The 18,687-nt window shown below is 35.8% G+C and overlaps 1 protein-coding gene across 4 annotated transcripts in view; it reads left to right on the top strand.

Moving 5' to 3' along the window:
• BABAM2 (BRISC and BRCA1 A complex member 2) overlaps nucleotides 1-18,687 on the top strand; it is a 546,733-nt gene that overhangs the window by 44,143 nt on the left and 483,903 nt on the right. For all 4 annotated transcript variants that reach the window (XM_074209807.1, XM_074209805.1, XM_074209806.1 and 1 more), the window contains exon 3: nucleotides 15,410-15,486. In XM_074209807.1, coding sequence (XP_074065908.1) covers nucleotides 15,410-15,486 — 77 coding nt within the window. The remainder of the gene's footprint in view (nucleotides 1-15,409; nucleotides 15,487-18,687) is intronic.

Raw genomic sequence — 18,687 nt, 5'->3', positions numbered from 1 at the left:
CCTCTTTCTCCAATTTATTCATGTAAATATTTAAAGCTATAATATATCCCCTGAGAGCCACTTTGTGTGAATCCCATAGGTTTTGGTATGTTGTTTCATTATTGTCATTATCTAGGATAAAATGGTTAATTCTTTCTATAATTTGTTTTTTGTTCTATTCATTCTTCAAAATGAGATTATTCATTTTCCAATTGGTTCTGGGTCTATATCTCCTTGACCCAATATTGCATATGACTTTTATTGCATTGTGATCTGAGAAAGATGTATTTACTATTTCTGCCTTTCTACAAGTTGATCATTAGGTTTTTATGTCCTAATACATGGTCGGTTTTTGTATAAGTTCCATGTACTGCAGAGAAAAAGGTATATTCCTTTCTATTCCCATTCATTTTCCTCCATAAGTCTACCATATCTAGTTTTTCTTACAATCTACTTACCTCCTTAACTACTTTCTTGTTTATTTTATGATCCAGTTTATCTAGATCTGAGAGCAAGAGGTTGAGGTTTCCCAGTAATTGAGTTTTTCTATGTCTTCATGTAGTTCTTTCAGCTTCTTCTCTAAGAATTTGGATGCTATCCCATTGGGTGCATATACATTCAGTATTGAAATAATTTTATTGTCTATGGTACCTTTTAGGAGGATGAAGTTTCCTTTCTTATCTCTTTTAATGCTATCTATTTTTGCTCCTGCTTTGTCTGAGATAAGGATTGCTACCCCTGCTTTTTTTACTTCAGCTAAAGCAAAATATATTTTGCTCCAACTTTTTCCCTTTACTCTATATGTATCTCTCTGCTTCAAATGAGTTTCTTTTAAGCAGCATATTAATAGGATTCTGGTTTTTAATCCACTCTGCTATTTGCTTATGTTTTAAGGGAGAGTTCATCCCATTCACATTCAAAGTTATGATTACTAATTCTCTATTGCCCTTCATGCTATCTTCTCTCTGTATTTTTCCCCCTTCCTCCCCTTTATCCATATTCCCCAGTATTTTGTTTCTGAATACCACATCTTTCAGTGTGTTTACCCTCCTATATCACCCCCTCCTTTTTCTTTCCGCTTTCCATTTTCCCCTTTTCCCTTCCTTTCCTTTTGTTCTTTCCCCTTTTTCCCCCACTTCCCCTTCCTTTCTGTCTCCCCCCGCCCCTTTTCCTCTTTTAATACTTGAAAGGTTAGATGTTTTTTAAGTTAACTAAGTATGTGTAAGTTGACTTTAAGCCAAGTCTGATGAAAAGATTCAGGTGTTTCTCATCTCCTCCCTTCTTTCCCCTCTATTATCATAGGTTTTTTGGTACCTCTTAGTGTAATGAGATTTACCCCATTCAATCCCCTCCCTCCTCCCATCTCCTTCCTGTCCCTCTTTTTAAGGAGGTAGTGGTTTTTAGATCATTTTATCTGAGTCATAGAAAATTCTGAGTATCTGTCACTTCTAGTTCAGTATATTCTTTTTTTTTTTTTTTAAGGTTTTTGCAAGGCAAATGGGGTTAATTGGCTTGCCCAAGGCCACACAGCTAGGTAATTATTAAGTGTCTGACACCGGATTTGAACCCAGGTACTCCTTACTCCAGGGTCGGTGCTTTAACCACTGCGCCACCTAGCCAGCCCTAGTTCAGAATATTCTAATAGAGTTACAATTCTTTTCTTTTTCTTTTTTTAGGTTTTTGCTAGGCAATGGGGTTAAGTGGCTTGCCCAAGGCCATACAGCTATGTAATTATTACGTGTCTGAGACTGGATTTGAACCCAGGTGCTCCTGAATCCAGGGTTGGTGCTTTATCCACTGCGCCACCTAGCCGTCCCTAGAGTTAAAATTTTTGAGAGTTATTAGAGTCATTCTCCCAAGTGGGGTTAAAGCCAGTTACATCACATTGGATAGCAGTCTCATGGATAGGTCATGGATGTCCTTCACTTCTGGCTAGGCATATTCTCTCTGTTAGAGTTACAATTCTTAAGATTTATGAGAATCTTTTCCCCCATGCTGTGATATAACCAGTTTCAACTTAGTGGATAGCTGTTTTTTTTTCTTTTATAGCCCCCCCCCCCCATTTTATTATTTTTCCTCCACTTTTTCACGTGTCTCTTGAACCTCCTGTTTGATGACCAAATTTTCTCTTTAGCCTCTGGTCCTTTCATCAGAAATTTTTCGAATTCTTCCATTTTGTTAAGTGTCCATCTTTTTCCCTGGAAGAGAAGGCTCAGCTTTGAGGGATAGTGGATTCTTGTCTGCATTCCAAGCTCCCTTGCTCTTCTAAATATCTAGTTCCAGGCCCTTCAATCCCTTACTGTTTATGTAGTCAGGTCCTGCATAATCCTTACTGTGGCTCCTTGATATTTAAATTGTTTCTTTTTTGGCTGCTTGCAGACTTTTCTCTTTTATTTGATAGTTCTGGAATTTAGCCACAACATTCCTTGCTGTTTTCATTTTAGGATCTTTCTCTGGAGGGGATCAATGTATTCTTTCAATAACTACTTTGCCCTCTGATTACATGATATCTGGGCAGTTTTCCATCACTAGATCCTGTAATATTAAGTTCAGGCTTTTTTTTCTCTTCAGTGTTTTCAGGAAGTCCAATAATTCTCAGGTTGCCCCTCCTCGATCTATTCTCGAGGTCAGTGGTTTTTCTTCTTTTTTTTTATTTTTTTATTTTGTTTAATTGGCTCTTGCTGTCTCATGGAGTCATTAGTTTCTGCAGACTCAATCTTTTTTTTTTTTAGTCAGGAGTTTTCTTCATTAACCTTTTGCTTCTACTTTTGAAAGAGCTTTCCATTTGACCAATTGAGGTTTTGAGAGAATTATTTTCTTTTTGCAGTTGCCCAATTGAGGATCTGAGAGAATTATTCTCATTTTGTATTTGTCCAATTGATGATGTGAGGGAGTTATTCTCATTTTGTATTTGTCCAGTTGAGGATCTGAGAGATTTATTCTCATTTTGTATTTGTCCAATTGTATTTTGTAAGGATTTGTTTTTTTGTTGCAAGGTATTAATTGTCTCTCCCAAATTTTCCAGTTGATTTTTAAACTCCTTCTTTATTTCTTCAGGGAAGTCTTTCTGTGCTGAAGACCAGATTGTATTCTCTTCAGAGGTTCTAGGTCTCTCTGAGTTAGGGTGTTTAACTTCCAAGAATTTTTCTATGGATCCACCTTTCTGCTGACCCTTCTTCATTTTGCTAAGACCTTGAGTTAGAGAGGGACTGGTTCAAAGGGGTTTGGTGTTGGGATAGCTAGAAGTTTTACTCACTGAGTGCAGTTTCTCTGGCTGGCCAGTAGGAGGTGCTGGTTGCTTTCTCTGGCTTGTCTGTGACCTTGATTGAGGCCTTCTCCCTTAGCTTGAAGGGAGGAATTGGAGCTATTGAACTTTTTGCCTTCAATCAATGGTGGGCTTTACCCTGGGGTGGGGTCTTTTCTCTTGGTTTTGTCAGCTGGGCTGGTTCTTCTGCTCACACGCCTGTGCCTGAGGCAGAAGTAGTCTGCATTTGTTTGTTCTGGGAAGAGGCCTCAGCAGTAAGGGACAAGTGGACTCAGAGTTCCTCAGACCTGAGGAGCCCAGGGATGGTGTCCGCAGCTCTCCTGCATGGGAACTCTCCCCCCAGCCCTGTCTGCAAGCTCCAGAGGGACAGCACCAACACCAGTGCCTCTGCTCCCTAGTTGACTCAAGCCCCTGCCATCTAGCCCCACTGCTGATCCAGCAGGTCCGGCTCTCGGGCTCTCAGACTCCCCAGCTCCAAGTCAGCTGCTAATCTGGCTGATCCCGGGCTGATCTTGGGCTGATCCTCCCTCTGTTCCCAGACTCACCAGCCCAAATTCGCCCAATGTTGCTGTGGGAAACAAATCCTGAGGTAGGTGTTCTTTCTCATGCCTTTTTTTTTTTCCTGGGTTTTGTGTGTTGGATTTCTGTTAAGAAGTTGGTTTCATATGATAGATGGGGAAAGATCAGGAGACTTTAGAACTATGTCTGTCTTTTCCCCGCCATCTTGGCTTGAAATCCCCTGTGCTAGTAATTTCTCACCTCTTTTCCATGAGGTATTTTTATTCTTTTTTTCCCCAAGTCCTTAATTGGTTTTACTAGTTATGAGTCAAAAGCTTCCTCTTGCAATTTTTTCATTTACATTTGCTGTAGTCCTTGTATCATATTGTTTTCTTGATTATGCTTATTTCATTCTGCAACAATAGATACACTACAGTTTTCTAAATTCTTGTATGTTTATGCATATCTTATTTCATAGTATTATTCTATTCTATTCACATTCCATAATTCCCCCATTCTTCAATTGATCACCCACTTTGGTTACATTCTTTGGTACCACCAAAAATATTACTATGAATATTTTGGTGTATGTTAGATCTTTTGGTTTATCTTTGATTTCCTTGGGGCATATGCCCTAATATCATTTCTTTTGCTTGTTGAATCAAAGGAAGGACATTTCAGGCACTTGCAAAATTCCAAATTCAAACCTAGAACAATTGAACCACTTTCTAGTTTTATCAGAAATGCACAGTGTGCCTTTCTTGCCACAACTACTCCAATAGTGATTGTTTCCATTTTTCCATCTTTGACAGTTTGCTTATTTATATTTTATTACATTTTCTTCTTATTGATTTGAAGCATATATTCATGTGGTCATTTCTAGTTTGCAAATTTTCTTTTTTAAAACTGTTTTTGTTCCTCTCTCCCCCTTTCCTAGCTTCTCTATTGCTTTTTTGTTACATTCTAATGTGTTATATGATCATCCTCTCATTCTATCATCAGGCTCAGAATTTAGGTGTCATCTTCAAATCCACATTCTTTTTTAATCTCTCCCCATCTCCCCATTCCATGAGTACTGTCATTTCTACCTTTGTAAAAATTTTAATATAAACATCCTTCTTTCCTCTGAGAATCTACTTTGTGTTCTCTGATAATGGCCTGGACCCTGGCTTTGTTATTCCTTGCACTTGGTACTCCATTTCCCAATTGAACAGTTTTGTCGTGTTCCTCCATGCCTCCATTCTCTTCATCTCTCTCTCTTTTAGCTTCCCTGGTTTCAGCTAAAGTTCTGCTTCTTTCAGGTTACAAGAATCCTCTCCCAGTTCTCTTTAATCGTTCCCCCTGAGATTACCCTTAATTTATCTTGTCTGTATGTGTGTGCCTGTATGTTTATAGGTTATATATGTATACACAGATATAAATACACTGTGTAATATATATTTACATATATTTGTGCATGTAGTTCATACGTGGTTTATTTGCATGTTTTCTTGCCTCTTCCCTTCCCCCATTAGGCTGAGCTCCTTGAGAACATGGACTATTCTTCCCCTTTCTTTGTATCCTCCCATTGTTTAATACAGTGCTTGGCATTTAGTAGGGCATTAATCATCAATATTAATCTACTGTCAGACTTTCAATTTCATAAAAAGATTTTAATTCAGTGATCAGATGGGATAAAAAAGGGTTTTTGTTAATGTAAATAATGTTTCTCAAGAACTTCTCCCATTATTCACTTCTCTCCTATATTACCATAAAAATGTTATGAACCAGAAATGGTAGACTATAGTTTAATGATATATGAAAATTTGCTGTCTTTTAGAACAATGTGTAAGTAATAACTTTAATATTTTCAGAATGTGATTTGCTCAGGCTATGAATTACTTCTCTTTTGGGGGTAGCATAGCATTAATTATAATAAAAACTTTTTGATGCAAATGATCAGAAATCTGATATATGTAAATAAAAAATATTTTACTTAGCAGAGTTTTAGTTGGGATCTTGATTTTCTAGTTTTAGGTGTAAAGAGTAAAAAGGATAAGTAAAGATAGACTTTGGAAATTTAAATTAGTTTTATTATGAAATGCAATTTTAAAGAAATCGTCTTTCTTTCTTCATTATTAATCAGGCTGATGTTTCATAATCCCATGCACATGATCACTGTTGTTAGCTTTTATTGGGAGTATTAGAAAAACAGCTAATGCTTGCTTCTTACATAACTGGAGAGCAATACTATATACAATCTCTTCATGCTTACTGGAGTATTTTGCTTGCCGTTCATTCTGTGAAATTTTCTTTATGTGGTATCATAATCATTGGCATGGTGCCAAAAACATGTTGTGTACTAGGGTCATCCAAAGTAGGTGATGCCAGATTATTTATTTCTTATCTTCTCGTCCTTTGATAATCAACATGGTATAGAATCCTGAGTCTCCTCTTCTTTTTTGATTTTTCACAATCTAGTACAGCAAAGAGAAGGGGGAAATACTTCAGTGAAGAAGGGAACCAAAAGAATAAAATATACTTAATGACTATGTAAATGAAAAGATCAGTCGAAGGAAGTTATACTATGGGTAATGGAAAAAGAAATGAAGACCTTGAAGAAAGGATAATTTAACTTACTTCCCTCCTCATATTGGAGATGGGGGACTGCCAGTAGAGAATTGTTATATCATCAGATGCATTTATAGTATTGGAGGTTTTTGCTTGATTTTCTACTTTGAAGAAGCCTCGCAATAGAGGGTTCATTTTTGTGAGTAGTTAGAAAGGAAACCTTTCCAGAAATGATTGTGATTAAAAGACAAATTGCATCAATACATTTTAAAAAAAATTATTGATTTCCCTCCTGCTTTTGCCCTTTCCTTTTTCTAGATGATACCAATGTATATTTTCTGATTTCTTCTCACCTCGCCCCCCAAGTGAGAGAAGTAGGTAGAAGGCATCACTTGGAATCAGAAAGACTTGAATTCAAATACTAGTCCAGGAACTACCTATAAACTTGGGCAAGACACTTATGTTTCCAAAATAGGGACTCTAATAGCAGCTATTTCACAGAGTTGTAGGGGTCTAATGAGTATATGTGTGTGTGTGTGTGTGTGTGTGTGTGTGTATACATATATATATATATATATATATATATATATATATATATATATATCTTTCCCGTATTAAGACAGGTACAGATGAAATGTAGCAGCTGTAGCAGCAGCAGCAAATGACTACATTGTGCTGAGTGGGGTCATAGTAAGAAAGGGTCAGATTAAAGGATTATGTATGGTTCATGGAGAGGCCTTTGGTAGGACTAGCTATATCTCTATAGTTTCCCTCCAAACTCTTTAAAAGAAAGCTCAGACTCTTTTACTGTATCCCCTAGACATCTCCTCCCTCTTCCCAGTAATTTTGGAAAACTAGACATATCTAAGTGCCAGAAGATCAGCAGCAGTATAGTCTTAGGTTTGCTTTACTGTAAGATCTTTTTTTTCTAAATGGTGTTTGGAGAGCTCTCTTCCAGGAAATGGGAGATGAGAAATAGAGGACAGAGATGACTTTGTCTCCCTAAGGAAGCCCATCCTATCAAATAAACCTATCTCTAACTCCCTTATTCTCTAGTGTACCTACCCTGTTCATTGCTATGTCTCTTTGTTGAATAGTACCTGTTCATTGCTATGTCTCTTTGTTGAATAGTATCTGGAATAATTACCTCAGTGACATTAATAATATGTTTGTTGAATCATTGGAAAATTAGCTGAGGATCTTAAAAAATAGTTAAATACTACTGTACCAGATATAGTGTGTAATAATGACATACCAAGGGGTGAGGTGGGGAGAGAGAGAGAGAGAGAGAGAGAGCAGTGTGTGTGTGTGTGTGTGTGTGTGTGTGTGTGTGTGTGTGTGTGTGTGTGTGTGTTTATGTCAGTGAAGAGCAACAAAAAAACTAGCAAAAAATATTTTTATATTTCATTATTTAAGTCTCTGCTAGATACTGTAAAGTCCCTAGAAAATTTATTAAAGTCTTTTTTTTTTAGAGTAACATTAAGTACAAAAGAATACCATCATTAAAGAAGATTTGAAATTTCCCAAAGGCAATGTAGACCACTTTTTTCTTCCTTTGTAGTTCAGAGTCCAATTGTTTGTACGGTCTGTCCAGGATATCTATATATACACACATATGGATTAGCATTATGTAGTGTTCATAGTTCTACATGTCACATTATGCACAATAGACATTTTTCATCTCCTTCGTTTTCTATGTGGATGATGATGATGAATTCACCTGAGAGAACCAGTTGAGTGTTCTATGTAGTTAGTGCTGCTCTCACTTGACTTTTGTCCCCCCAAAAGCACCATCCTGTACAAAATTGAGCAATTAAAAATCATAGGGATTTATAGGGAAAATGAACTTTGGATGCAGTACCTAAAAATTTCATCTGTGATATGTTAGAAAAAGACATTTAATAAAAATGATAGTACCATTTTATATATGTTAAAAGATTAAGAAATACATACAAACTATAGTAGATAGTGATAGCATCTGTAACTTTAGATGGCTGATCTACAGGTCCCCCATCATCCCTCTCCCTTGATCCTTGCAAAGTCTGGAGCAAGTTGGGCAGACCAAAACTGGACCTCTTAGATGAGGGATGGTGGGTATTGGTATGGAATGACCCAGTCTTTTGCAATCTACATCTCCTACTGCACTAGAATATATATATGTGTGTGTGTGTGTACACACACACACACACACACACACACACACACACACGCAGTATACTGACACTTTATATTGAGAGAAGAATGAAGTTTGGAAATGGGAACTAGAAGGGTTACAACTCGTGAGTTATTGTGAAATGGTACAATTTTCTGCATTCCTGCTATTTCTTGTGGAAGAAATCAAGCAGAAACAAACTCCAAATGAGTTTTGTTCAAAACATTCTCTAATATATTAGTCTTGTTGGAACAAATCCATGTTGTTTAAAACAAGCATTCTAACAAAACTGACTGAACTCAGTACAACCAGTACAGTGACATACAAAAAACCTTAGCCCCAATAGTAAATCTATCTTGGGCTTGTATTATACCTACGCCTTGTCAATGACCAACACTTACAGTAAGCATTTATTAAGTGCCTACTAACTGCCAAGGGCTATGCTAAGCATTTGGAATACAAAGAAAGGCAAGGAATAGACCTTGTCCTTGAGGAAGTCATAGGCTAACATGCAAGCAATTATTTACAATATGCAAATAAGACAAATACATACACATACGTACACCCACAGATCTATGATATATAATCAACAAAAAAAAGAGGCATTAGAATTAAGGGAGATTTTGAAAGGTTTCATGTAGAATCTGGGATTTTATCTAGTACTTAAAGGAAGACAGGAGGTGATGATGAGGAAGAGCATTCCAGGTATGGGAATCAGCCAGTGAAAATACACAGAGCTAAGAAATGGAATGTCTTATTTGACCAGTGTCACTGATCTCTGACAAAACATAAACTTCCCTCTCTCTGACTTTAATTGATATATTTGTGATTGGAGCTATTGTAGGAAAGGCCTGGCTCATATCAGTTCACTGATGGTTTAGGCTCAAGAATGTAACAAAATGATATTGTGAAGCTTTTAGCAATTAAAATGAGAAAGTTTATTTTATCATGGTAGGAGCATATTCAGAAAGGACCATTCAACAAAGACACCATATGGATTGAGTCTAGTAATCACTTGCTTTGCTATCCCTAGCCTCTAGACCAAGTTAGAGATTAGTTACCAGGAAGCCACATCAGTAGCCTAACCCTTGTCCCCTGTTTCATTCTTAAAACCTAAATTCTTAGAGACCTGTTCTGTTAGGCCTTTTCTACTACACTTCTGATAATTTCAGTACCTTTAAGGAAAAGAACTAGCTGAGGCCACATCAGGAGTAGGGGAATAAGGGAAAGATATCTTTTACCACAAGAGAATTATTGAACAGAATTGTCTTTTTTTTTAAATTTTTTTTAAAATTCTTTCAAGGAATCTTAAATTTTCTATGTGGATAGAAGCCATCTTAGAACATTTAAGGTGGCATTTTGTTATACTGAAGTAATCAAGTATTTTTTAGTCAGCAGTCAGCATAATAAGACCTTATAGTGTACTGTAGTCTCCCATCTTTCACTGTACTGCCTGATGGTAAAGATCTGGTCTATTGTGGTATTGCTTACAAAAGCCTGTCAGTTTCCTGTTAATACTGAAAAACAAAGGCCTGTCTTTTTAATGTATTGCTATGATTCATGGACCACTGCAGAACTTAAAATGGTCACACAAAAGGCAATGGAGAGGCTCACAGTGTTTGTGAATAAATTGCATCATATTGCAAACCAGAAACTTTGAAGAAGAACCAAAGTAAAGGATATCAGAGAAATGTATGATCATTTAAATAAAGATGGGCTGTTTATGTGGTAAGACTGAGGGATAACTAACCCCTTGACAGACTTGGTATCCTCGTGGTGGAAGGAGAAAGTGAGGAACACTTCTAGATTGTTGGATGGCTCCTCTGTGACAGACATGGAAAACACAAATGAAAAAGCACATTTTGTGTTTCCTTTGCCAGAAGTTCATCTAGATTACTATGACAAACCATAGGGATTTCCTAAAATTTGTTCTGGGCTCTCTTCTGTTCTCTCTGTGTGATTTTCCCTTTATGATATCAGCAGCTTCCATGGATTCAATGATCTTCTCTATGCTGATAATTCTCAGATCTACATATCCAGCCCCAACCTCTTTCCTGACCTTCAGCCTGGCATCTCTAACTACATCTCTAACTTGATGTCTCATAAATATCTAAAACTCAACATGACCAAAATTGTTTATTGTTTTTCTATTCCAACCCCCCCCCCCCCTTTTATTATTATTGTCAAGGGCAGTCACCCAGGCTTGCAAACCTACATCCTCTACTTCTTATTCTCTTTTAATTCCTATAAACAAATGTTTACTAAGTCTTATTGATAAGATTTCTCATTTGAATCTGCTACCTTTCTCTCCTCTGAATCTGCTACTATCCTAGTGCAGACTTCATTCCTCGATTATTTCCACAGCCTTCTGGTTAATCTCCTTGTTTCAGATCTCAAAGTATTCTCCATTCAGCTATTGTATTTATTTTCTTGAAGTACAAGTTTCATCAGGTCACCCTTCTATTCAGTAAACTCCATAGACTATACCTCCATAACTGAATATAAAATATTGTCATTCAAAGTTTTTTATAACCCGTTCCCTTTCTACCTTTCCTAAATTATTACTCTGCAGTACAGTGGCCTGCCTACTGTTCCTCACACAAACTGTTCCATCACCTTCCTTTGGACATTTTCACTGACTTTCTTATATGCCTGGAATGCTTTCCTTCCTCCTCATCTCTTCTCTCCCTCCTCCCCCATTCTTGTTCCCTCTCTTCTTTTAAGTCCTTACTAAATTCCTACCTTCTTCGGAAGCCTTTCCTGATCCCCTTTAACTTGGGCCTTTCCTTTGTTGATTGTCTGCTTTTTATCCTGTGTGTTTATTTGTACATAGTTGTTTGCATGTTTTCTCCCCATAGATTCTGAGTTCCTTGAGAGCAAGAACTGATTTTTTGCCTTTGTTTCCTCAGTGCTTACAAAGTACCTGACTTAATAAATGGTAGTTGATTTGTTGTGAGGAATGAAGAGCATTGTTGGTCTTCACAGGCTGTGGAGGGGAGGCCCCTTTGAAATCCTTTACAAAGGGGAAATGGCTCCAGTCAATTACAAAACTGAGAAGTTCTCCTAATCCTATTCCAAAAATGACAAACTAGATTAGAAGAAACTAGTCCTTAACTGGTCAATTGTTACCTAGTCTTGACCTTCTCCTTTGCACATGCTCAAAGAGATCTATCTGTTCTTGCTCATTAGTATAATGAGCAGGGTGGGGAAATATATAGGAACCAATGTATCAATTAGATTTGTGATCCCAGGCTATGATTGGCATGAATGGGGCAGAAACAGAGTCCTTCAAAGTGCATGAAAAAGCTTGTATGTTGGGATTTCCCTTCCCTCTCTCCCATCATGAGAGAGGTGTGCCATTTTGTTACGATACCTTCATAAAAATTATTTTAATCACTCTGGACAAAGTATTCTTGAGCCATTTATAACATTTGTCTGTTCTGGACCAAGAAACAAGAATTCTGAAGGATAAAGGGCAGCTATTTTAATGAAATTTTAGAGGGAACTCAGTTTCAAGCCTTTTTGATAGGTCATATTATAGAGAGTAACTGTCTTAGGAGCTTCAGAGGTGAATGCCAGCAACTTTTTGGGTTATGAAAAATTGTTTTATTTTGTTTTTCAGACATTTTGAACTAGGCTGTGCTTTTATAGTTCCCTGGTGTTGCAAGGAAAAAAACTAGGTGACTGATGGGCTTAATCATCAGGAGCCAAAAGTGACATCCATTGAACCCTCTTAAAAATATCAGCAAGAAGAAAGCCTACCTATGGGAGGTTGCCAGAGCAAATAGCTGAAATAGAAAGGGGACAGATTTAGGTGGCAGGATAATAATGTGAACTTTTCCAGCAAGATATAAAACATTGTAAAATAGAGTATTATACTGTATGTAGAAGTATCCTGTACAATAACTGCTTTTTTTGGTAGTTCTGAGTATTTGTTCTTTGCATTTGAAAACATTCTGGAAATGGATCCCCAGACTTCTCTAGACTGGGCCAAAATCATGGACAACATAAAAAAAAGGATGAGAACCCTTGCCTTAGACTAATCCTAGGGTCTTCTGAATTCGTCTTTTTTTTTTTTTTAAGGTTTTTGCAAGGCAAATGGGGTTAAGTGGCTTGCCCAAGGCCACACAGCTAGGTAATTATTAAGTGTCTGAGGTCAGATTTAAACTCAGGTACTCCTGACTCCAGGGCCAATACTCTATCCACCTAGCTTCCCTGCTCTGAATTCTTAGTATGTTCCAGACTCTCCAAGGTAACAGAGGAATGATTTGGACAATAATACCTCTTCCCTAATCTCTGCACCCAAGACATTTCACTTTGAATGAAGACCATTTTTAGAAGAGGAACATTTAGAACACGTTCCAAATAGACTAATAATGCTTGGGGGAAAAATGCTCAGTATTACTTTTAAGTCTTTTAGTAGCCATTAGGCTTCACTTTTTAATGTGCATCAGTTTATGCTTTTTACTCAAATATTTCAAATGACTCGTTATTGGGGACAGAAAATATCAGTCTGCCCCCAAAATGGTTTTTTAAATGTAGAAAGGAAATCAGATCTTTGCAACCTGTAAAATTTAAATTTAGAGACAACAATATCACACACACACATATAGCTTGTAGTCAGGAAGACCTAAGTTCAAATTTGGCTTCAGATACTTAGATATGTGACCTTAGGCATGTCACTTAACATCTGTCTGCCTTAATTGTTCTGCCTTAATTTAATTGTAAAAAGGAGCAAATGAATAATAATTGTAGATCAGGCAGCAAAGGGTCTAGAATGTAATTGGTATTTGCTTAATAAATTATTATTTTCTTCTCAATTCCCTCTCTTTTGTAGTAATAAAACTAAGTTGTTAAACTGCTAAGCTGCTACTATTATATTAACTCTTAACGTTTTTAAGAAAGTTTATTAATCATCTAATATAAGGAGGAATTAAGTGATTGTAGTGATCAGTACAGAGTACATATGGCCATGTTAAGTTGGATTGTGATTTAAAGAAGACAGCCTGATGGAGTGAAAAAGATGGTTTTATTTGAAGTCGGAGCATCTGAGTTTGGATCATGATTCGGTCACATGCTGCCTTTGTGACATTGAGCAAATCACTGAATTTCTGTAGGCCTCAATTTTCTCATTTGTCACATGAGAAGAGTGGACCAGATATGCTTTTAAAAATTCTGTCCAGCACAAACTCCATGATCCTTTGAAATGGAGTGATTTGCACCAAATTCACTGTGATATTAATATCCTATGTAGCTTTTCTGTCTTTCATTAAAGTAAAAGCAGTGGTTACTTAAATGTAATATCATCCAAGGTATCATCCAATTAATCTAGCTTAAAGGGTTCCACAGTCATTTGGATATATATATATATATATATATATATATATATATATATATATATATATTTGTAAGACAAAACAAATGCCCCATTATTTTATAATCCTATCTCAAGTTATTTATTAAGCTTGAAGAAAAATTCTTTTGGCAGGTTCTTTCTACTTCTTTAAAAATACCTGAGGAATTTTGCTCAGGTGTAGGTGTGTGCCCTGTTTTATCATTTGACTTTTCAGTTATAATAAGATTCTTATTTGCAGCCCACAGTATCAGTGTTTCCTAGATTTTCTTAGAGCCCCTCCCCTCCTTCCCTTCCCACTGCCTTTAGAGAACCTCTTCTCTCCATTATTTGCTGGTGTCTCCTATTCTCTAGTCTTTCTTTATAGTTCTTCTCTATCTTTATCCTTTATTAAATTAACCTTTTCCTGTTTCATTTTATTATGTATTTGTGATGGATATCATAATAACAATTATTTAGCAAAAGCTAGAAATATTATTTTCCCATTAAATCAAAATATACAGCTCCTCCCCGATTCACTTTATAGTGACATTTTTATTTGTTATTTGTTAGTTTGTTGACAACTATAACTTGTGGGATGATCAAAGATGCTTTTTTGAGTAACACATCTATACTTGTGCTTATCTTTTTGTAAGTAATGTAGTTGAAAAAAATGACTGAATCCTGGATGATTAATATACTAGATTACTAGATTCGATTTTTTTTTTGGTTTTTGCAAGGTAGTGGGGTTAAATGACTTGCCCAAGGTCACATAGCTAGGTAATTATTAAGTGTCTGATGTCGCATTTGAACTCAGGTCCTCCTGACTTCAGGGTCAGAGGTCTGTCCACTGTGCCAACCTAGCTGCCCCTAGATTCAATTTTTTATTGAAGCTTAGTTTATTGTCATTCTTTAAAGTTTAAATTATAATATCTCGATATGAGCTTTTTTTGCATTTACATTGGAAGAAAGGAAGCTGTGTGTAGAACAGTCTAAAATCATCTCATTTTGTACTTATCAATTGACTGTAAAAAGTTTGTGTGTGCATATATCTTTAAAAATGTTCCTTTATTTTGGGGGTATATTTTTGGATCTCAAAGAATGGAAATTATTTTTAATTATAAGCTTAGTTTTGAAAGTTGATATTTGACTCTTGATGTTACTAGTTGGAAAACATTTGGCTATTTTGCTATAGCAATAAACTTTTCAGAGCCATTGAGGTTTTCATTTCAAGATAATCTATGTCTCCCTTATTAATGAAACATTTATATTTACATACATTCATAATCTCTCCTTCCCACAGCCTACCTTCCTTCCTCTGTTTAAAAAAAGGAAAAGAAAACCCTCATTGCAAATATGTATATTCCAGCAAGACAGATTCTTACATTGGTAATGCCAGAATATGTGTCCTTTTCTTTGCCTTCCTATCTTCTGTCTTTCAATTCGTCTGTCTACATCTTTTCTCTGACTGTCTCTGTCTGTCTCTTTCTCTCTTCATGTCTGTCTTACTCTCTCTTGGCAATAATCTCTCTGCTAGGAAAAATATGGAAAAACCATTGCTATAACGTTTTCATGTGCATATAAAATACATTTTGGTTAATTGTTTTCTAATTTTTTTTTTTTTTTTTTTTAGCTGTACCTCTTTGACTCCTGGACCTAGTTGTGATAGATTTAAATTGCATATACCATATGCTGGAGAAACATTAAAATGTAAGTAAATGCTGCCTATTTTTCAGTGAAATAAGTCACTATACTTTCTCAAATTATATTTTCCTGTGCGTTGAGAAGTGCTATTGCTTTACATTTACATCTTTGTGACAGGCTTTCCATGATTCTTAGGAATTATGCTTTTGTTATTTAAGGTTATGACTAGATCAAAACACCTCATTCTACCATGTCTGTTTATCCACAGTAAGAGAACCAACAGGTATTGGAATGCAATTAAAAGAACATGAGGTAAATCTTTACTTTTTCCTCCTAACAGGACAATTTTTACTTTCATTCATATACTACCAATTAAAAGGAACCAACAAAAGCGCAGGCAGTCACTTACTTATGAATACCTACATTATGAATGACTTGGCATGTGATCAATCTCTTCCTCTTCCAATCAATAAATATTTATTATAATTTTTACTAACCATTGTTCTTCTGCTGTTCAGCTTGCAACTATTCCTGTCTGTCCGGTAACAGCAGCAATGAAAACCATTTTAGCAAGAGTCCTCAATTTCTATAGAAGCCACAACTTCTAAAGTCCCTGCTCACTTATTTTAGGACTTCCTTTTTTCTACTCTTACTCCCAAGGCTCTTATCTTTGTGTTCTGTCATCTGTTGCTCCCCTTAAGATTCCCATCTGGACTTGGTCACTAATATCATCAAGATCACTTCTTGTAGAGGACCTAGGGGTACTTTCACCTTTGGGCTTATAATGAACACCAGGATAGGTAATAATGTGATTCCAAAGTATAATTATAAACATATTTCACATAAAATTGCTTGTATAATGTTAGTATAAATATTGTCAGTAGAGATCATTAGTTCTCAACTTGTAATCAGAAAGACCTGAGTGACTTGTCTAATATATACTTATTAGCTGTATCACTTAACTCTTCAGCTTAGTTTCATCAGCTGTAAAATAGTAATATAACACCATGCAAAGTTATTTGATTTTCAAATGAGACATTTGACAAGTGCTTTATAAACCTTAAAACATTATTATCACTGTTATTTTTATTAATAAAATATTATTAATAATAATAAGCTCCTTGAAGGCTTTCTTAGGCTACCCATCTGGAAGTGATCTCTCACTTAGCTTTAAGGCTCTCTTAGCTTTAAGCCTTTATAGACTAAGCATTATCTTATCAGCAGTACTTGGCAGAGTGCATTGCACAAAGAGGATAGTTAAATTTTTCTGAATGAATAAGTGAGTGATACAGAAAATTGAGTGTAGTAAGAAGTTGTGTTCCATCTTATAAGTTTAATATTTGTATTTTGCTTCTAGGCATTATGTTATACAGCATTTTGATTTGTCTTGGTTGTCATACATTTTACTTTTTATATTTTTATAAGATTCACTTACTTGAAGATTACTCTTGCACTTACATGCTATTTTTAGCATCTAATTAGAGAGGCAGGTCACCTCAGATTTAGCTGTATAGTTGTTCTAAAAAGGTTTTTTGAAGGGAAATTAGCAAGTTTTTTTGTACAATAGGTAATCTTTTTTTAATGGTAATGACAGTTTTTATACTTTTTGGTATTTTTTGCTTTTTAGAATGAAATAATTTTGAAGATTTCTTTGAATGGGTATTTCAAGATGCTTTAATAATTTCTTAGAATCCATATTGCATTGGATACATTAATTTGTAACTTAGAATAAATCTTAAGAAAATCATCGTGTTTGCTAGAAATAATATATGAAATCTTCTATTTGTTATTATTGTAATATATTTTACCAGGAATTTTTATTTGTTTTTAAACCCCTTTTTATGACTCTCAAGAGAATCATGGAATATTAGAGCTAAAGCAAAGGATTTTAGAAGTTACTTAGTCCAACTCATTGCTTTTGTGAATAAGAAAATTGTCTTTGAACATTAGATGAAAAGAAATAAGCTAAGAATTATAGGTGTTCATATAACCCAGAGGATGTATAACATATTGGATAAAGTTCTAGTCTTAGTGAGGAAAATCAATATTCAAACCCTATCTCACATGTATTAGCCGTGTGACTCTGGAAAAGGTAATTTTAGGGTCAGTCTAGCTAACAATAGTAGTAAAAATTCTCCACTAACTATAGTACTTTGAAGTAGTATCTACCTCAAAGAGTTCTGCTGTTTCCAGTTGTGTATTGGCTCAACTTTCTCTCCCAAGTTAGAACACAAGAAGTGCTCTAATCTGTTGTCATGAAGTATTCTGGTAGTAGTCTTATCTTGGGGCTGCTGCTTTTGTTGAATACAAATATGTGTGTTTGTGTGTGTGTGTGTGTGTGTGTGTGTGTGTGTGTGTGTACATGTTAAAAGTATATATATATATTTTAAGGTTTTTTTTGCAAGGCAATGGGGTTAAGTGGCTTGTCCAATGTCACTCAGCTAGGTCATTATTAAGTGTCTGAGGCCAGATTTGAACTCAGGTACCAAATATATATCTTGAAGAAGCTATGTCTTATGACCAGTCCAATACACTAGGTCACACATCTCCTTCATCCCTCTCACATCATGTTTCTTCTCTTTTTAATGATATAGTCTATTAAATGCCAATATATAAATGCAGTGTACTTTTCAGGGATATCCACACTGATGATGAGGTTCATGCATACATTATCACAAGTAGTTCAGTATTTGGGAGGTTCCCAAGGAAAGTGTGGGACAAAAGAGATATTAGGCTGCCTGCCAAACTGAAGGTCTATAGAACTGTTGTGTTGACCTCATTGTATTATGCCTGTGAAACTTAAATATTGAAACTGCACCATGTCGGGAAAGTGAACTGCTTCCATTTGAATTGTCTTAGGAAGAATCTGAAGATTACCTGGCAATAAAAGGTACCAGACTGAGGTCCTCTCTTGAGCTGAACTACCAAAAATTTAACTCTACTGCAGAGAGTGCAACTGTGATGAGTTGGCTACACTGTTTGAATATCAAATGTTTATTTGCCTTAAAGATTTTTTTACAGTGAATTCAAAACAAGTGCTCATATGAAGGTCAGAAGAGTAATCTAAGGCCATTCTTAAAGTCTCTTTGAAGAACATTAGAATTGATTATGAGACATAGGGGACAGTGGCAGAGGATTTTCTAGCATGTATGGTTACAGCAAAGAAGGAATTGTGCTGTATGAGCAAAGCAGATTTACAGTCATTCAAAAAAATGTAAGATGTGCAAATTAATAGACATTTCTACTCCAAATATTCACAAGGACTAT

The sequence above is a fragment of the Macrotis lagotis genome, chromosome 1 (assembly GCF_037893015.1).
Source record: "Macrotis lagotis isolate mMagLag1 chromosome 1, bilby.v1.9.chrom.fasta, whole genome shotgun sequence".
NCBI lineage: Eukaryota > Metazoa > Chordata > Mammalia > Peramelemorphia > Peramelidae > Macrotis > Macrotis lagotis.
This window is presented reverse-complemented; position numbering and strand designations above follow the sequence as displayed.